The following is a 20092-nucleotide window of genomic DNA, read 5'->3' as shown; positions in this document are numbered from 1 at the left end:
AATGAAGAGAAAAAAGTCAATCAAAACCAACCCTTTGTACACAAAGCCATTAAAAGAGTTGTTTTAAAAACTGTAGTCCACATGTTCTAGAAGCAAGAGGAAAGCAGATATGCATAAGGAAGAGCCAACTTGAACTCTGGAGATGAGAACCACACTGTCACAGGAATGCACTGGATGGCACCAAGGGCAGGCGACAGAGAAGAAAAGGTACGTGAACTCAAAATACGGCTGCAGAAACCATCCAAAATCAAACACTGGCAGGTGGGGGGTGGAGCTGGGGGAGCCGAGTGAACAGAGCCTCAGCAAGCCGTGGGGGCTTCAAGCAGCCGGACACACGTGTGGCTGGAGCCCCTGAAGAAGGGGGAGAGAGAAGGTGACAGCACAAAGTCTCTGAAGAAGTAACTGGCCAAGTTCCCCATATCTGGGGCTTTCCTGGAGGTCTAGTGCCTAAGATTCTGTGCTCCCAACACAGGCGGCCTGGGGTTCAATCCCTGGTCAGAGAACTAGCTCCCTCATGCCGTAACTAAAGATCCCGCACCCACAACTAAGACTGGGTGAAGTGCTCAGTCGTGTCCGACTCTTTGCGACCCCATGGAACAAGCTCCTCTGTCCATGGGATTCTCCAGGCAAGAACACTGGAGTGGGTTGCCATTTCCTACCCCAGGGGATCTTTCCGACCCAGGGATCAAACCCAGGTCTCCTGCATTGCAGGCAGATGCTTTACCATCTGAGTCACCAGGGAAGCCGCTGATCAGGTACAACCAAATAAATAAATATATATATTTTTAAAAGCTCCTCTAATTTGATGGAAACTATAAACTTGTTTATAGTTTAGCTCCTCTGTCCATGGGATTCTCCAGGCAAGAACACTGGAGTGGGTTGCCATTTCCTACCCCAGGGGATCTTTCCGACCCAGGGATCAAACCCAGGTCTCCTGCATTGCAGGCAGATGCTTTACCATCTGAGTCACCAGGGAAGCCGCTGATCAGGTACAACCAAATAAATAAATACATATATTTTTAAAAGCTCCTCTAATTTGATGGAAACTATAAACTTGTAGATCTAAGCCAGTCAATGAACCCCAAGCACAGGAAACACAAAGAAAACTGTGGCAGGCACACTGTGACAGGACTACTTAAAGCCACCGACAAACAGAAAAATCTTAAAAGCAGCCAGTGGAGGGAAAACAGTTACACAGAAATCCAGTTCATGTATCAGTTTTACTGCACAGGAAACTGATGATGAATGATAGTTGACCAAGCAGCAGAGAGACAAAGCTACTACTTTCATTCCTTTACAGTTGCTTGTAGCAAAAGAATGAGTGTATTCTAGACAATGCGTAGGCTGACACGTTATTTTGATAACGTCAATCTTTGCTCCTAAGACTGGTCAAATGGAACTAACCCCCATACTCACCTCTTCCCTCCCCACCCCGGTCACTTAACACACCTGCTTCTGGCACCGGCCTCAGCTCGAAGTAGACGGGGCAGCAGCGGACAGCGAGCGTTGCCTTTGCGGGACACGGGAGGTGGGCGATGGGCCTGGAAGATGAATTGAGGTTTTGCAAAAAGGCACCGTCACTTAACAAAAGCAATAAAAAAAGAAGGGGTAAACGTTTCATATATTTCTTTAATTGCCTACCTTTTAAGATTTTTCCTGGAGAATACGTAAGTCGTGTTCGTTACATTTTCACCAGATTCCACGCACCCAGCTGGAGAAGCAGGAGAGGAAGGCAAGGCCTGTGTTATTATCAGACTGTTCACCAACAGAGATGCAAGAGCTTCAGTTCGGGTTTATATAAGATTCCCCAGAAAGATTATTTCCCGGACAATGTTTGATGACTAAGGACAAATGCAAACATTTTGTCCCTGTCTGGGCTCAGCCCTTACTGCAGTTCTAGCCACCTGTCACCCCCCTGAGTGTCACCTCCCAAAAGGCTCAGCCGCCTGGGAGCCCCTACCAGGCCTGGGCAGGAAGAACAGAAAGCAGGGATCCTGGCCTCAGTGACCTCTGCCTGGGAATCCAGCCAATCCCTGTGGTGAAGCGCTGTGATCAGACCCTCGGCTTGCTGTCCACCCCCCCAATTCTGACCTCAGGTGCCACCCAAAGGCTGAGACTTGGGCTTCTTTAATCTGCCTGATGGTACCCTGAGGCTGCCAGAAGACCAGCCCTCTGCTGACATCTCCAGCCCCTGCAGAAGCTGCCTTTGCCCTGGGGAGCAGTCCACATCTGAGAGCTCACTGCAGGCTATACTCAAAACCAGGTCAGACCCTGTTGGAGAATGCCAGTCACACACAGCTACTTTTGGGAACATCTCCATGTTTTATACTAACATTTCCACATACCTATACAACCACACAGTCTTCCACATGACCATTCCATACCCCAGGGGAGGGCAGCAGACAGAGCCAGTGTCTCCCTACCCTCTCCCGCTCACCCATCCTTCCATCCCCAAATAATCCATCTTAACAAACCATTGGGTCATTGCTAATTTCCTCCATGCTCACATAATCATCGGGCTTCCCTGGTGGCTGAGAGGTTAAAGCATCTGCCTCCAATGTGGGAAACCCGGGTTCGATCCCTGAATCGGGAAGATCCCCTGGAGAAGGAAATGGCAACCCACTCCAGTATTCTTGCCTGCAGAATCCCATGGACAGAGGAGCTTGGTAGGCTACAGTCCATGGGGTCACAAAGAGTCAGACATGACTGACTTCACTTTCACATAATCATCACAACCAGTTATAACTCAACTGCAGGTACATTATACAGTGGCTTTTTAAAACCTGTTTTACAAAATGGGATATTATTCACACTTGTGCTCATTACCAGCATGGCACCAATGGATCCTTTCTTTAGTAGCTGCCTACTGTGCACTGGTATGAAAATACCACAATTCATCCTAAGTGAGTATTGCTTTTTTTTTTTTTTTTAACAACTACAAACCATGTTTGCAATAAACACGCTTGGACATATACCCTATGTACTGTTTTCATTTTTTAATGAAGTGAATCTCAGATGACTCAGCAAAGCCGATGCGCTGATCGGTTACCAGACTGCTTTCCAGAAAGGCTCTGATAATCCGCACTCCCTCCAGCAATAGCCACACCCACACCCTTCAGCCATAGGTATTTTCAGCTTTTCAGTGTGAAATGAATAGAGCCATGCCTAACTTATATTAAGGTAACTGGCACTGCCTTGACGGTTGTTGGGTTTCTGAACATTCTCCTGTGTGTGCTGATATCACCCAAAGATCTGCTTTTCTACAAACTGCCTTTTGTATTTGGCTCTCATTTCTCTCTTCCAGATTTTTTCCCTTTGTTTTTTTGTTCTTCTTGCCAATTGGCAGAGTGCTCACATACGATATCATTTAGCACTTTCTTTCCTGTTCCATGAACATTATTTCCCAGCTCCATCATATGACTACTGATACTGTCTACTGCATTTCTTGCCTGTAGGCAAGCTCTACATTCTACAGCCAAGTAGGTCTATCATTTAAGAGCTTCTGGGTCTCCAGTCTTTTGCTTGGTCTTCCCCAGTCCTAGAAAGGCCTTCTAGATTTTCTTGTAAGAGTTTTACATTTTCATGTTTGATATTTAAGTATGGAGTTCACCTGAGATTTATTTTTATACATAAGCTAGGAGTCTAGTTTCATTTCCTTCCACACATCTGGACATTCCAGCATTCTTCACTCACTAACCCCTTCTTCCCACTGAAATACCCTCAGGTTACCTACTAAATTTCCTTTTATCCCAAGATCTATTTATGGATTCTGCTCTGGTCCACTGATCTATATGCTTATTCCTATACCAATATGGGTAGAAAGGAGCCTGGTGGGCTGGTCCACAGGGTAGCAGAGTCGGACACGACTGAAGTGACTGAACACCCATACCAATACCATACTATTTGGTAACAGTTATTATTGTTCAGTCACTCAGTTCTGTCCAACTCTTTGTGACTCCACGGACAGCAGCACACCAAAATTCCCTGTTGTTCTTCAATATCTCCCTGAGTTTGCTCAAACTCATGTCCATTGAGTTGGTGATGCCACCCAACCATCTCATTCTCTATCATCCCCTTCTCCTCCTGTCTTCAATCTTTCCCAAGATCAGGGTCTTTTCCAATGAGTTGGCTCTTAGCATCAGGTGGCCAAAGTATTGGAACTTCAGCTTTCGCATCAGTCCTTCCAATGGATATTCAAGATTGATTTCCTTTAGGATTGACTGGTTTGATCTCCTTGCAGTCCAAGGGACTCTCAAGTGTCTTCTCCAACATCACAGTTGAAAAGCATCAAGTCTTAAGCACTCAGCTTTCTTTATGGTCCAACTCTCACATCCATACGTGACTACTGGAAAAAACCATAGCTTTGACTAGACAGACCTTTGCCGGCAAAGTACTACCTTTGCTTTTTAATGTGCTGTCTAGGTTAGTCATAGCTTTTCTTCCAAGGAGTAAGTGTCTTTTAATTCCCTGGCTGCAGTGATCGTTCACAGTGATTTTGGAGCCCAGAAAAATAAAGTCTGTCACTGTTTCCATTGTTTCTCCAACTATTTGCCATGAAGTGATAGAACCGGATGCCATGATTTTCATTTTTTAAATGTTGAGTTTTAAGCCAGCTTTCTCACTCTTCTCTTTCACCTTCATCAAGAGGCCCTTTAGTTTCTCTTCCCTTTCTGCCATAAGGCTGGTGTGATCTGCATATCTGAGGTTATTGATATTTCTCCTGGCAATCTTGATTCCAGCTTGAACTTCATCCAGCCCAGCATTTCACATGATGTTCAGTTCAGTTCAGTCCAGTTGCTCAGTCGTGTCCGACTCTTTGTGACCCCATGAATCGCAGCACGCCAGGCCTCCCTGTCCATCACCAGCTCCCGGAGTTCACTCAGACTCATGTCCATCGAGTCCGTGATGCCATCCAGCCATCCCATCCTCGGTCGTCCCCTTCTCCTACTGCCCCCAATCCCTCCCAGAATCAGAGTCTTTGCCAATGAGTCAACTCTTCGCATGAGGTGGCCAAAGTACTGGAGTTTCAGCTTCAGCATTATTCCCTCCAAAGAAATCCCAGGGTTGATCTCCTTCAGAAAGGACTGGTTGGATCTCTTCGCAGTCCAAGGGACTCTCAAGAGTCTTCTCCAGCACCACAGTTCAAAAGCATCAATCCTTCGGCACTCAGCCTTCTTCACAGTCTAACTCTCACATCCATACATGACCACAGGAAAAACCGTAGCCTTGACTAGACGGACCCTAGTCGGCAAAGTAATGTCCCTGCTTTTGAATATGCTATCTAGATTGGTCATAACTTTTCTTCCAAGGAGTAAGCATCTTTTAATTTCATGGCTGCAGTCACCATCTGTGGTGATTTTAGAGCCCCCAAAAATAAAGTCTGACATTTTTTCCACTGTTTCCCCATCTATTTCCCATGAAGTGATGGGACCAGATGCCATGATCTTAGTTTTCTGAATGTTGAGCTTTAGGCCAACTTTTTCATTCTCCTCTTTCACTTTCATCAAGAGGCTTTTTAGCTCCTCTTCACTTTCTGCCATAAGGGTAGTGTCATCTGCATATCTGAGGTTATTGATATTTCTCCTGGCAATCTTGATTTCAGCTTGTGTTTCTTCCAGTCCAGCATTTCTCATGATGTACTCTGCATAGAAGTTAAATAAGCAGGGTGACAATATACAGCCTTGATGTATTCCTTTTCCTATTTGGAACCAGTCTGTTGTTCCATGTCCAGTTCTAACTGTTGCTTCCTGACCTGCATACAGATTTCTCAAGAGGCAGGTTAGGTGGTCTGGTATTCCCATCTCTTTCAGAATTTTCCACAGTTTATTGTGATCCACACAGTCAAAGGCTTTGGCATAGTCAACAAAGCAGAAATAGATGTTTCTCTGGAACTCTCTTGCTTTTCCCATGATCCAGCGGATGTTGGCAATTTGATCTCTGGTTCCTCTGCCTTTTCTAAAACCAGCTTGAACATCAGGAAGTTCACAGTTCACGTATTGCTGAAGCCTGGCTTGGAGAATTTTGAGCATTACTTTACTAGCATGTGAGATGAGTGCAATTGTGCGGTAGTTTGAGCATTCTTTGGCATTGCCTTTTTTGGGGATTGGAATGAAAACTGCCCTTTTCCAGTCCTGTGGCCACTGCTGAGTCTTCCACATTTGCTGGCATATTGAGTGCAGCACTTTCACAGCATCATCTTTCAGGATTTGAAATAGCTCAACTGGAATTCCATCACCTCCACTAGCTTTATTCATAGGGATGTTTCCTAAGGCCCACTTGACTTCACATTCCAGGATGTCTGGCTCTAGATTAGTGATCACATCATCATGATTATCTGGGTGGTGAAGATCTTTTTTGTATAGTTCTTCCATGTATTCTTGCCACCTCTTGTTAATATCTTCTGCTTCTGTTAGGTCCATGCCATTTCTGTCCTTTATTGAGCCCATCTTTGCATGAAATGTTCCCTTGGTATCTCTTATTTTCTTGAAGAGATCTCTAGTCTTTCCCATTCTGTTATTTTCCTTGATTTCTTTGCATTGATCGCTGAAGAAGGCTTTCTTATCTCTTCTTGCTATTCTTTGGAACTCTGCATTCAGATGCCTATATCTTTCCTTTTCTCCTTTGCTTTTTGCCTCTCTCCTTTTCACAGCTATTTGTAAGGCCTCCCCAGACAGCCATTTTGCTTTTTTGCATTTCTTTTCCATGGGGATGGTCTTGATCCCTGTCTCCTGTACAATGTCACGAACCTCATTCCATAGTTCATCAGGCACTCTATCTATCAGATCTAGGCCCTTAAATCTATTTCTCACTTCCACTGTATAATCATAAGGGATTTGATTTAGGTCATACCTGAATGGTCTAGCGGTTTTCCCTACTTTCTTCAATTTAAGTCTGAATTTGGTAATGAGTTCATGATCTGAGCCACAGTCAACAAAAACAAGACCAGGAGCTGACTGTGGCTCACATGATGTACTCTGCATATAAGTTAAATAAGCAAGGTGACAATATACAGCCTTGACGTACTCCTTTCCCAATCTGGAACCAGTCCATTGTTCTATGTCTGGTTCTAACTGTTGCTTCTTGACCTGCATAACAGGTTTTGTAGGAGGCAGGTAAGGTGGTCTGGTATTCCCATCTCTTTAAGAATATTCCAGTTTGTTGTGATCCACACAGTCAAAGGCTTTGGCGTAGTCAGTGAAGCAGATGTTTTTCTGGAATCCTTTTGCCTTTTCTATGATCCCATGGATGTTGGCAATTTGATCACTGGTTCCTCTGCCTTTTCTAAATCCAACTTGAACATCTGGAATTTCTTGTTTCATGTATTGTTGAAGCCTAGGTTGGATAATTTTGAGCATTACTTTGCTAGGGTGTGAGATGAGTGCAACTGTATGGTAGTTTGAATATTCTTTGGCATTGTCCTCATTTGGGATTGGAATGAAAACTGCCCTTTTCCAGTCCTGTGGCCAATGCGGTTTTCCAAATTTGCTGGCCTATTGAGCACAGCACTTTCACAGCATCATCTTTTAGGATTCGAAATACCTCAACTGGAATTCTATCACCACCACTAGCTTTGTTCATAGGGATGTTTCCTAAGGCCCACTTGACTTCACATTCCAGGATGTCTGGCTCTAGGTGAGTGATCACACCATTGTGGTTATCTGGGTCATGAAGATATTTTTTTGTATAGTTCTTCTGTGTATTCTTGCCACCTCTTCTTAATATCTTCTGCTTCTGTTAGGTCCATACCGTTTCTGTCTATTGTACCCTTGTTTGTGTGAAATGTTTCCTTGGTATCTCTAATTTTCTTGAAAAGATCTCTAGTTTTTCCCATTCTGTTGTTTTCTCTATTTCTTTGCATTGTTCACTGAGGAAGGCTTTCTTATCTCTCCTTGCTATTCTTTGGAACTCTTCAGATGGGTATATTTTTCAGCATTCAAATGGATATATCTTTCCTTTTCTCCTTTGCCTTTCACTTCTCTTCTTTCTCAACTACTTGTAAGTCTTCCTCAGACAAACATTTTGCCTTTTTGCATTTCTTTTTCTTGGTGATGGTTTTGATCACCACCTCTTATACAATGTTACAAACCTCCATCCATAGTTCTTCAGGCACTATATCATATCTAATCCCTTGAATCTATTTCTTACTTCCACTGTATAATCGTAAGGGATGGGATTTAGGTCATACTTGAATGGCCCAGTGGTTTTCCCTACTTTTTTCATTTTAAGTCTGACTTTGACAATAAGGAGTTCATGATCTGAGTGACAGTCAGCTTCCAGTCTTGTTTTTTCTGACTGTATAGAGCTTCTCCATCTTCAGCTGCAAAGAATATAATCCATCTGATTTCAGTATTAACCATCTGGTGATGCCCATGTTTACAGTCTTTTCTTGTATTGATGGGAAGAGAGTGTTTGCTATGACCAGTGCATTCTCTTGGCAAAACTCCGTTAGCCTTTGTCCTGCTTCATTTTGTATCCCAAGATCAAACTTGCCTGTCTCTAGGTTGTCTCTCGACTTCCTACTTTTGCATTCCAGTCCCCTATGATGAAAAGCACATCTTTTTTTGCATTATAAAATCTCTGACATTCAGACAAAGAGATGCCTGCTCAAGTGTTATTCTTCTTTCATAAGCGCTAATGCTCAGTCATGTTTGACTCTTTGTGACCCCATAGACTGTAACCTGCCAGGCTCCTCTGTGCATGGAATTTTCCAGGCAAGAATACTGGAGTGGGTTGCCATTTCCTTCTCCAGGGGATCTTCTGGACTCCCTGGATGAGAGGACTCCCAGGATTGAACCTGCATCTCCTGCATTGCAGGTAGATTCTTTACCACTGAGCCACATGGGAAGCTGGTTGCATTATTCTTTGCATTTACTCTACTAAACAAACCTGAGATGTCATCCAATTAAAAAAACAGAAAACCAAAAGAAACAACCAAAAAACCCTAAACGGGATCCTTAAGGGAACCCTTATATGGAAAACAATGAGTATGTTAATTTTTAGAACACAAAATATCTATTTGTTCAGAACTTGTTTTATAACCATCAATAAGACCTTCTAGTCTTCTTCACCAAGGCTCTGTGACTTATTAAATTTTTTCCTATGTAGTACCATGTCTTCTGGACTTTGTACTATTATGAATGGAACAACTGTCCTTTTCACATTTCTAAGTACTTATTCTAGTGTAGCAGATAAAGAATTTATGTATTTTTACAATATTTAGCCACCTTATCAAATTCTTTTTTGATTCTGATAGTATTTTTTTTAATCTCTTGGATTTTCTAGAAACATAACCCTATCACATTTTCTTCTTTTCCAATCTCTGTCATTGCATTTCCTGCATTTATTAACACCACTGAGAATCATTAACAGTGACAGCAGATATCCATCGGGTATCTGATTTAAACTGAAAATGTATTTAGAGCTGCCATTAAGAAAAAGGATTTGATACTGAGTTTAGTAAGTAACTTTTAATTTACTTAAGCAATTAATTGCTCTTGGTCCTGGGACCACCCCCAAGCCAATGTCATTCCCACATGTTCTCTGTTGTCCTTTTATAGTCTAATCCACACGTCTGTGTGATTCACACACTCCTGGAGGCCCCCACTCAGCCTGGCTGGAACACGTAGTGGCAAACCTGACCTGCGCCCTCCTGTTTGGTGGAGCCCTGGTTCACATCACTGAATCACACACAGGATGGTGCCCGAGCAGTGGAGAGCAGGGGTCTCTGAGACCACGCTGGCTATAGCACTGTCCTTGCTGATTCTGCTAGGCTCACCCTCTCGCCCTCCTGCAGACAACGAGCCTGACATGTCCTCGCTGACTCTGCTGACCTGTCAGACTTCACCACTACACACCCACAAGTTATTCCAACCCGACTTGTCTGTGTCTAGACCCTGTCACAACAGGATGCTTCATTACTCAGAATAAACATGATAAGGGCACTTTCTCATTAGTTTTAGAACTATGACCTCGGTATATATGTCTAGGGAAAAGGAATTTGTTAAAATTTTTTTTTTAATTGAATTTATCTAAGAGAATATATTTATCACTCTAGTCTAGTGGCTCACAAACTTGTCTGTGTGTTAATACCACTGGGGATCTTTCTGAAATTGCAAAACCCAGACCACACACTCCAAACCAGTTAAAATACAATCTCTAGGGGGGTGGGACCCAAGTACCAGGACTTTCGGAAGCTCGCTGGAGGTTTTGGAAGGGCTTCCCAGGTGGTGCTAGTGGTAAAGAGCCCATCTGCCAATGGAGGAGACCTAAGAGACGTGGGTTCAATCCCTGGGTCAGGAAGATCCCTTGGAGGGCATGGCAACCCACTCCAGTATTCTTGCCTGGAGAATCCTGTGGACAGAGGGGTCTGGTGGGCTACAGTCCATGGGGTTGCAAAGAGTCAGACACAACTGAAGCGTGTGTGGACAGGTTGGGACCACTGGTTTCATCAGAATTCCCTGAACTGCAAAAAGCATCCCAGAATGAGGAGCCCAGACCCCAGCACTGCTGCCCTCCTGCCCTCAAATCCAAAGCTTCGTGAAACACACCTGGTGTGAGAAGCAAAGATCCATCAGGAGTGAAACTCAGTCTACGGAAGAACGACTTCATGCTGTCATCGTGGAACATCCGGTAACTTCTCGCCTGCAGCACACGAAATTTACATGTTATCCTGAATCTTCACATTCACAATAAAGGCTTACCAATTCCTACCTCTTCACTACATATTGTCATCTATTACTGACATAATAATAGGTATGAAATTGTAACACATTACAAATCAAATAATCACACAGGACTGCAAAGGCCATCAGTCTTGAACTCATCTCCCATTGTTGGTAAGGAAAGCTGTGTGTGTGTGTGTGTGTGTGTGTGTGTGTGTGTGTATCTACGTGTTTGAAAGTGAAAGTGTAAAGCTGTTCAATTGTGTCCAACTCTGTGACCCGCCAGGCTCTTCTGTCCCTGGGACTCCCCGGGCAAGAATACTGGAGTGGGTCTGTGTGTTTGTGTGGTTCAACAATTATTAAATGCATATACCTCTGTAAGAACACACCATGCTGTGAGCAGTGCTTTGCCTGGGAAATGAGACTGGGAAAAGGCAGGAAGTTAACTAGGAGCCCTTTTGTTTGTTATCTGTGTGCATATATTTAGAATCTCCCACCAAATGAACCCTTTTTAAAAAGAAAATAGTAACCCCATCATCTTCCCAGACAACATGGCTTGAACACCTATGTGGAACAGTTTTTGCTGCCATGCACCTGACACTTTAGAAACACTAAGCATTTAATCCTCCAGACCCAGGCCAGCCCACAGCCCACTCTGCCTTATTAACCTGCTCCCCAGGACTGCTTTGCAGTCATCCCTCCTTTGGTCCAGTAACCACTTTGCTCCCTTTCAGCTCCTTGCCTGCCTTAGTATTCAGTCATCTGACATCTCGAGGACCAGGGCGCTACCTTTATTTGCTGCTTCTTCCCAAAGATCAGAACCCTTCCCATTCCTGGGTACCAGCCCAGTGGCCCACGTTGCCCCTCAACCTGCCTGGAAGGTGCTGGACCCACCTGCCCTCCTGTTGCCTAGGGCTGGGATGTTCCTGGTCAGTGGTTCCTGACCCTCACTGCACCTCAGACCCCAGGGCCCTGGCTGCCTCCAGCCATGTGAAACATATCTCTGGGGGTGAGGCCCAGGCACCTGTACTTTTACATGCTGCCCAGGTGACTCCATAGCTCATGCAGGACTGGAAACCCCTGAGATTCACCACCTACTCTTCCCCTGGCCCCCAGAGGTCCCCACTCCCACTCAGGTCAGCCCAGCACCCCCACACTGAGACTCGGCAGTCTGAGAGGAAGTCACACCGCAGTTCAGGTGTCGGGGCCTGGCCGCCAGGGGCTTAGCCGCAAGATACAGAGGCACTCATGACTTCCTGGGTCCCAACTTAAGCACAGGTGGGATAGAATGTCAATCCTGTACCTCTCCTTCGGCCCCCACTCCAGACAGCATCTTTGAGACGTTAAAAGCCACACGTTTCTTCTGCGTGCTGTACACCCTCAGGATCCTAAACAAAGAAGACAAGTCTGACCTATCTCTTCTAGTAAGTGAATTACGTTTCACATAGAAACAATCTAGTACCAGAACTAAAGACTGCTTCAACAACTTGCAGCCTGCAAAACCACTGACCAAAGACTTTCACACTTAACTGAATGACATGGGCAAATATTAACAACTGAAAGGCTACCTACCGCTAATGTAGGGGGGGAAATACGCCATAATTTCACTTTTTTACGGAATGTTTCAACTTGTCAAGGGAGATGAACTTCGGGTCTTGGACGTGTGGCCCAGTGGCCATCTGCACAACTGTCGTGAAGTTGATTTTGTGTGGAAGGGTCTTGGCCTCAGGGATTTGCAAAAATAAGGAAAACACTAGCAGGTAAACTGGTTGTTGGTAATTCATATTATTCCCCAAGCCGATCAGACTGTTTCACTCCTGAGTGTTGAATAAAACACATACATCAGGGGATTACCCTGGCAGTCCAGTGGTTATAACTCGGCCCTTCCACTGCAGAGGGCATGGGTTCAATCCCTGGTTGGGGAACTAAGATCCCACATGTCACTGGGGCAAAGCCAAAGAATTCGCCCACATATACCAGAAAATAAATGACATCTGGAATGTTATAGGAGATTCTACAAGAGATAAACACTAATTCTTCCTTAGTGTTTTCATTCCAGGGTTATCTGAAATCCAGTTTGTTATACTCAAAAGTAGCTGTATGTGCTTAGTCACTCAGTTGTGTCTGACTCTGAGACCCCATCAGGCTCCTCTGTCCATGGAATTCTCCAGGCAAGAACATTGGAGTGGGTTGCCATTTCCTACCCCAGGGGATCTTCCCAACCCAGAGATTGAACCCGGGTTTCCTGTACTGCAGGCAGATTCTTAACCATTGGAGTCACCAGGGGAGGCACTTCTCAATTAAGGCAGTAATAAACCTAACAAAAGACTTCATGGCTCTATACGCGCTATACTAAAAATGTCATTATGTACTTTTTTTCTAGTGATAACTTTCAACCTAAAACAAATCTGCAAATGGCTAGAGCAGGACCATTATAAATCTGAGAAGAAAAGCTGAAGAGACTTGAAAAAGGACTATTATGACAGGTGAGCGATATGATTGGTACCTCTGTGTTTTTTTTTTTAAATTTAGCTACACCAGGTCTTTGTTGCAGCATGTAGGATCTAGTTCCCTGACCAGGAATTGAACCCAGGTCCCCTGCAGTGGGAGCACAGAGTCTTAACTACTGGACCACCAGGGAAATCCTCCTGGCTTTTTAAAAAATTCTTTGTTCCAAGAACACAATTAAATTACTGTATTTAATTATACCAGTAAATACAGCAACAGGACCTCCTTGAAACAAGGAGGAAAACAAGATAAAATATCTTTTCAAATTAATTTAAATGGAGTTGTTAAAATCACTGTAGCAGTAAACACTAATCAAAAAAATGAAAAAAATATCCAACCTTACCACTAGGTATCTCTTCTTTCCTAAGTCATATTTATAAGACTTTTTCTTTAAAAAAGTTCAGATTTAACTCAGAGCTATTTCTGCATTCATTCACCCATTCAATAAAGATTTATTAAGTACTAACTTTGTGTAAGGCTCTTGTCCTAATCCGTCTCCAATTTCTTACTCTGTTTTAAGAATGCTGCTGCTGCTAAGTCTCTTCAATTGTGCCCGATTCTGTGCGACCCCAGAGACGGCAGCCCACCGGGCTCCCCTGTCCCTGGGATTCTCCAGGCAAGAACACTGGAGTGGGTGGCCATTTCCTTCTCCAATGCATGAAAGTGAAAGTGAAGATGCTCAGTCATATCCGATTCTTAGTGACCCCATGGACTGCAGCCCACCAGGCTCCTCCGTCCATGGGATTCTCCAAGCAAGAGTGCTGGAGTGGGTTGCCATTGCCTTCTCCAGTTTTAAGAATAACAGTAAAATAAAATGCTTTCTATGAAATCAGGAACAAAAGAATCAAAGCTAGATTGTGGTTTATATTGGTTAAGCTGTAATAAAAATATCTCTGAAGAAAACTTCAAGCTAACAGAGGTGAGGACAACTCGTCAAATACTAACTTACCTGTCACAGCTCAGGGTAGCAACATATTGACCCAAAGGATCCCAGGTTACTCCTTGTACGTAACTTTTATGTTCATTAAAAATTGAGATCTTCTGGCCTATGGATAAAGCATACAACACACTACTAAAATCCACTAATGCACAAATGGTACAGACTACAATTTAAGTATTATTACTTTGCTGTTCCATCATTCAGCAGCGGGTGATTGAGCCTCTCTACCAAACCCCAAGTCAGGCTCTGGGGTCAAAGATAACCACACGGTCCCCCGTCCCAGGGAGCTCAGAGCTCCCAGTGGCAGCTATGCACACACAGTCCCCTTGGAGAGCAAGCTGGACAGAAAGAATACGAGTGGCAGGGGCACGGGGAGGGGAGAACAGACCACCACTGGGCACGCACACTGACACCATGGGGAGGACGAGGGGCAGCCAAGAGAGCAGGGGTGAGGGTGGAGAAGGCGTGAGCTCAGAGTTCAGGCCTCCAGGTTAGGCAGGACATAAGGGGGCCAGCGGGGAGAGAAGGCAGCATTCTGAGCAAACCCACGGGGTGAAAGCCAGCTTGGTGTTCGGGGAAATGACAGGCAGCTGAGACTGCTGGTGTGTGCGACACCCTCGTGTGCGAGAGAAAGGTTCTGGGGGCTCACAGTGCAGCTCGGCGCAGCGCTGAGCTGGGAAGTGACCTGCATGTCAAGGATGAAGCCGAGGGTTGACGAGAGCACACACAGGAAGTGTCACTAGTCGGGAGGGGACAGGAGACCAGGTGAGAGCCAAGGGCCTGCCCCAGAGCAAGGCAGGCCCAGACGGGAAAGGGCTTTGGGGGAGAAACGTGGAGGATAAAACCAGTCACACACAAAGACGACCTGGAAGAAGTGAAGAGGGAGTTAGGAAGCCTTGGCCAGTCTTTGAGAAACAAAACCCTCTTCTGGAGGGAGCACTCTACACCTGGTCACTCACTCTGGCGACCTCCTCGCCTCTCACTCACTCAACCTTCTGCCGGGGGCACCCACTCCCCACACCCACCACTGCCCCCTAAAACCGCAGGCCCCAAGGTCACCAGGGACCTTCATGTGCACACCACAGATGTCAGACTAACTGCGTCCCCCTCCCCTTCATGAGGCTCTTCTCTGGGAGTCTGCTGGGATTAAGTGGCTGGGGATGAAGAAACGGCTTCGGGAGATCTTTGGAGGTCTGTGGGGGAGGCTGCTGGGGAAACAGGGGTGGGATTGGACCTCACAAGCGAAAAGGGCAGGGACCTTGGGACCACCCACTCGCCCCCGAAGGCTGCTGGGGACGCATCTGCAGGGGCTTGGGGTGCAGCGTGTGGGTCTGTGACCAGCTGTGTTCAGCCTGGGACCAGGACCACAGCCGATCCTGGGCTGGGGTTTGTCTTGGTGGGGCAGGTGGATGAAGACGGTCTGTGTTTGTACATGATCCCCTTGGGAAACAAGCTAGACAGGGAGAATACAAGAGGCTGGAGGGGCCGACAGACCAGGAAGCAGAGGGCTCAGTGGACCGCGGGGCTCCTGGAAGGCAATGAGCAAGAATCGGACGTGCTGAGGGACCAGGTGGAGATGTGCTGATGGGGGGCAGGCCACCTGGCCTGAGGTGTCCCTGTCAGAGCTGTCGGAGGACAGGCCTTCAGAGACAGATGCCCAGCTCTGGGACAGCGGACAGGAGACAGGACAAGTGCGGACCAAGTGGGCATTCTTCTTCAAGGGCCATCTTCAAGATGATGACTTAACTCTGGAGTCAAAATCACTGCAGATGGTAACTGCAGCCATGAAATTAAAAGACACTTGGCTCCTTGGAAGAAAAGTTATGACAAACCTAGACAGCATATTAAAAAGCAGAGACATTACTTTGCCAACAAAGGTCCGTCTAGTCAAAGCTATGGTTTTTCCAGTGGTCATGTATGGATGTGAGAGTTGGACTATAAAGAAAGCTAAGCGCCGAACAATTGATGCTTTTGAGCTGTGGTGTTGGAGAAGACTCTTGCGAGTCCCTTAGACTGCAAGGAGATCCAACCAGTCCATCCTAAAGGAGATCAATTCTGAATATTCATTAGAAGGACTGATGTTGAAGCTGAAACCCCAATACTTTGGCACCTGATGTGAAAAAATGACTTATTTGAAAAGACCCTGATGCTGGGAAAGATTGACGGTGGGAGGAAAAAGGGACAACAGAGGATGAGATGGTTAGATGGCTTCACTGGCTCAATGGACATGAGTCTGAGTAAAGTGGGAGTTGGTGATGGATAGGGAAGCCTGGTCTGCTGCAGTCCGTGGGGTCACAAAGAGTCGGACACGACTGAGCAACTGAACTGAACTGAAGGTGATGGGCAGGAGATGGAATCACAGCACGTGCAAATCCACAAATACAAAAACTTACTGACTTTGAACAACCTTGCCCATGTTACACATTTAAAACAAAGGCTTACAATGAAGTCTCGATTTCCACACTCCTTAAAAACCGCTCCTCCCCCTGCCCCCTTCTCTGCTGTCCCAGGATCAGCATGCCACGTGCTAATAAGTAAAATCAGGTAGCTCTACTGCTCAAAGCCCTTTGGCAGCTCACGATCACACCTAGGATACAACCTGAGACCCGACCCGGGTGGCCGGGCCCACCACCACCCTCCAGCCTGGGGGTCCTCCTTCCCCCTCCTGCTCCTGCAACCCTCGACTTCCTGTTGCCTGGACACAACAAGCTGTTTTGGCCACAGGGCCTCCGCACCTGCTGTTCCCACAGGCAGGAACACCATTCCCCAAAACAATGCACACAGTCTTCATTCCCCAACTTCATTCCAGTCTCTTTTCAAACTCCACGTGTTCAGAGAAGCCTTTTTGATCACCCGACCACTCGCTGACCCCTCGGGGCGCCATCACTTCCTAACATCAGATGGACGGTTGCGCACTTATTCACATCCTGCTAGAACGCGACCATCATATTTGGGTATTTTCCAGCACCTGCAAGAATGCCCAGCGGGCTGGTAGCGTTCAAGGTCATTACAACTGGTTTCAGAGGTGCTGGATGGAGTGTCTGCAGACACCAAAATATCAAGGTTTGGGAAAAAGAAGATGAGGATGCTGGTCACACCCGTCTTCCCCTTGGCCGAAATGTTTGGGACTGATTAGGGAGTGTGACACAGAGGAGGCAAGAGAAGCTGCTTCAGGGAACAGCATGGAACTATTAACACAAGAGAGGCTTTTGCAGTATGGATGGAAACCGGGCCATGCACCGCTGAGACCGCAGAGGATGCCAACAGCCACAGCCTGACCCCTGACCTGGGTATCTGGGCTGGTGGAGAATGACCAGATAAAGGAGAGGAGAGGAAGAGGTTTGGGAGAAACCAAGCTTGACTGCAGGACTGTGGCGGGAAAAAGTTGTTAGGCATTGGCCACCACTGCTATTTTCAAACTGTAGTTAACTTCTCATGTGTTTACCTCCCATCTCCTCCCACACCCATCCAAAACAGATTCTTTCAAAGCAGTGAGGTATCCTTTGCTTTATTTGATGTCCTGAAATGTAAAGCTGACCATGAAGTGAAGTGAACTGAAAGTCGCTCAGTTGTGTCCAACTCTTTGTGACCCCAAAGACTATATAGTCCATGGAATTCTCCAGGCCTGAATACTGGGGTGGGTAGCCTTTCCCTTCTCCAGGGGGTCTTCCCACCCCAGGGATTGAACCCAGGTCTCCCACACTGCGGGTGAGCCACCAGGGAAACCTGATCAAACCTACCGCTATATCGAGCAGGAAATGCCCCACTAATAAGGATGACTTGATAACCTTCCAAGATCCTCAGGTCTGTGAAGGCAGGGATCAGCCCTGTCCCTCCCCACCTGCTCCCCCGTCATGTCTGTACCCCCAGGCGTGTGGTGTCTACCTTGCTTTGGCATCAGCAACTCATGACTCATAACACCACTGCTAAACCTCATACATTCCAACTGCATCCCTGGCATACGGGGATAATCCCTAAGCTGTCCAGCTAAACTTCTGTTTCAGTCCGCTAAAGAAACTCTTCTGAAGCGTTTCATGGTTCGACTTTTCAGCCACTTGGAATATCGCTCCCCTAATAATGGGCTTTCCTGGTGGCTCAGACAGCAAAGACCCTGCCTGAAACGCAGAAGACCTGGTTCCAGCCCTAGGTCGGGAAGATCCCCTGGAGGAGGAAATGGCAACCCACTTCAGTACTCTTGCCTGGGAAATTCCATGGGCAGAGGAGCCTGGTGGGCTATAGTACATGGGGTCGCAGAGAATTGGACATGACTGAACAACTAACACTTGCACTTTGCCCCCGACAATAGCAAAAACACATCAGCTACCTTTACTAACGTCCCACATGATGGCCGTGTTGTCCACAGAGGCAGAAGCCATTAAATTCCCGTCAGTTGCCCAGCAAATATCATACACGTCTTCTAAGTGGCCCCTAGAACCCAAAGAGGAAAAAGAAAAGAAAAAGCAATTCTTGTCTTGAGGAGAGGAAAAAAAAAAAGTCAAAAATTTAAAGGCAAACTCAGGGCCCACACAATGGGATTGTAGAATTCCCACTAGAGCTACATTAGCTATATAGCTATATTAGCTGTAGCTATAAACTACTACATTCAAGGATATTTGTATCTTTAAAATTGATTCAAGTTTACTGAAGAAAATTTTATAAGAGAAACTAGGGAACTCTATTTTAATGGCTTTTAATGGAAAATCCATTTTAATCCATATTTTTATCTTTTTAAGCCAGGGGTCCCCAATCCCTGGACTGCTACCAGCCCGTGGCCTGTTAGGAACTGGGCTAGCTGGCAGGAGGCTAGGAGGAGGCAGGAGGAGCTTCCTGTGTATTTACAGCCACTCCCCGTCGATCACATTACTGCCTGAGCTCCGCCTCCTCTCAGGTCAGCAGTGGCTCTGGATTCTCACAGGGCCGCGAGCCCTGCAGTGAATGGTGCTTGAGAGGGACCCAGGTGGCAGGCTCCTTGTGAGAATTTAATGCCTGATGATCTGAGGTGGAGCTCAGGCCATGAGGTGAGCTCTGGGGAGTGGCTCAGGGAGGAGGACCTCAGGAGACCATGATGAATCAACTCCCTGCATACTCTATCACTGAGCAGCAAGTGACAACTGTATAATTATTTCATTATATATTATAATGTAATAATAACAACAGAAATAAAGTGCACAAAAAATGTAATGCACTTGAATCAGTCAGAAATCACCCCTCACCCCAAGTCTGTGGAAAAACTGTCTTCCATGAAACCTGTCCCTGGTGCCAAAAATATTGGGGGGCCGCTGTTTTAAACTATGCCTGCATTACTGTCTTGCACAAGTAAAAGTTTTAAGTGAGATATGAAAGTCTAAATGCCTATCAGCTGAATGCATTCAGGTCCTAAAGCTAAACCCTCTGCAGGTCCCTCCCAAGGTTACCTCAGGGTTTTTACAGCAGTCCAATTCTCCTTGTTCAGCTGAGCCTCATCCTCATCCTGAAAAGCAACCTGTTCCGGCTCCTTGTTATCATTCACCTTCCAGAGCAGAATGACAGCATCTGCAGAGTGAGTCGATTAAACGCAAATCACGCTTTCCTGTGTGGCTTCTTCACTTCTGGATTTTTAGGACATTAAACAATATCTACAGACACTATGGCCATGAGGATTTACCTCTAAGAATTCGGGCAGGAACAGCAAGTTTCCCTTCTGAACAAAAGCTTTCTAATTTACTGTGTTCTTATATTGTGTTTTTCTGTATCAGATATTTTAAGCTCTATAATGGAAATCTGGGGGGGTTTTTTGGGGGGGTGCATACTGGGTGGCTTATGGGATCTTATTTCCTGACCAGCAATGGAACCAGGGCCCCCAGCAGTGGAAGCACAGGGTCCTAACCACTGGACCACCAGGGAATTCCCTCTATAATAGGAATTTTCAAATGTATACAAAAGTACAGAAACCGTTCACTGCAGCACTGTTTACAATAGCGAGGACATGGAAGCAACCTAAATG

The 20092-nt window shown here is 45.9% G+C and overlaps 1 protein-coding gene across 1 annotated transcript in view; it reads right to left on the bottom strand.

Annotated features, from left to right (window-relative positions):
• Nucleotides 1-20092, bottom strand: part of CHAF1B (chromatin assembly factor 1 subunit B) — a 28030-nt gene that overhangs the window by 5469 nt on the left and 2469 nt on the right. Inside the window, exons 4-10 of the mRNA XM_069582343.1 lie at nucleotides 19524-19641; nucleotides 18434-18537; nucleotides 14119-14215; nucleotides 11965-12049; nucleotides 10548-10641; nucleotides 1642-1711; nucleotides 1450-1541 (exon numbers count right to left, since the gene is read on the bottom strand). Of these exons, the coding sequence (XP_069438444.1) occupies nucleotides 1450-1541; nucleotides 1642-1711; nucleotides 10548-10641; nucleotides 11965-12049; nucleotides 14119-14215; nucleotides 18434-18537; nucleotides 19524-19641 (660 nt within the window). The remainder of the gene's footprint in view (nucleotides 1-1449; nucleotides 1542-1641; nucleotides 1712-10547; nucleotides 10642-11964; nucleotides 12050-14118; nucleotides 14216-18433; nucleotides 18538-19523; nucleotides 19642-20092) is intronic.

Source organism: Ovis canadensis, chromosome 1 (genome assembly GCF_042477335.2).
Source record: "Ovis canadensis isolate MfBH-ARS-UI-01 breed Bighorn chromosome 1, ARS-UI_OviCan_v2, whole genome shotgun sequence".
In the NCBI taxonomy this organism is placed as follows: Eukaryota; Metazoa; Chordata; class Mammalia; order Artiodactyla; family Bovidae; genus Ovis; species Ovis canadensis.
The sequence above is the reverse complement of the archived record's forward strand: the minus strand, read 5'-3'. Positions and strand labels throughout refer to the sequence as shown.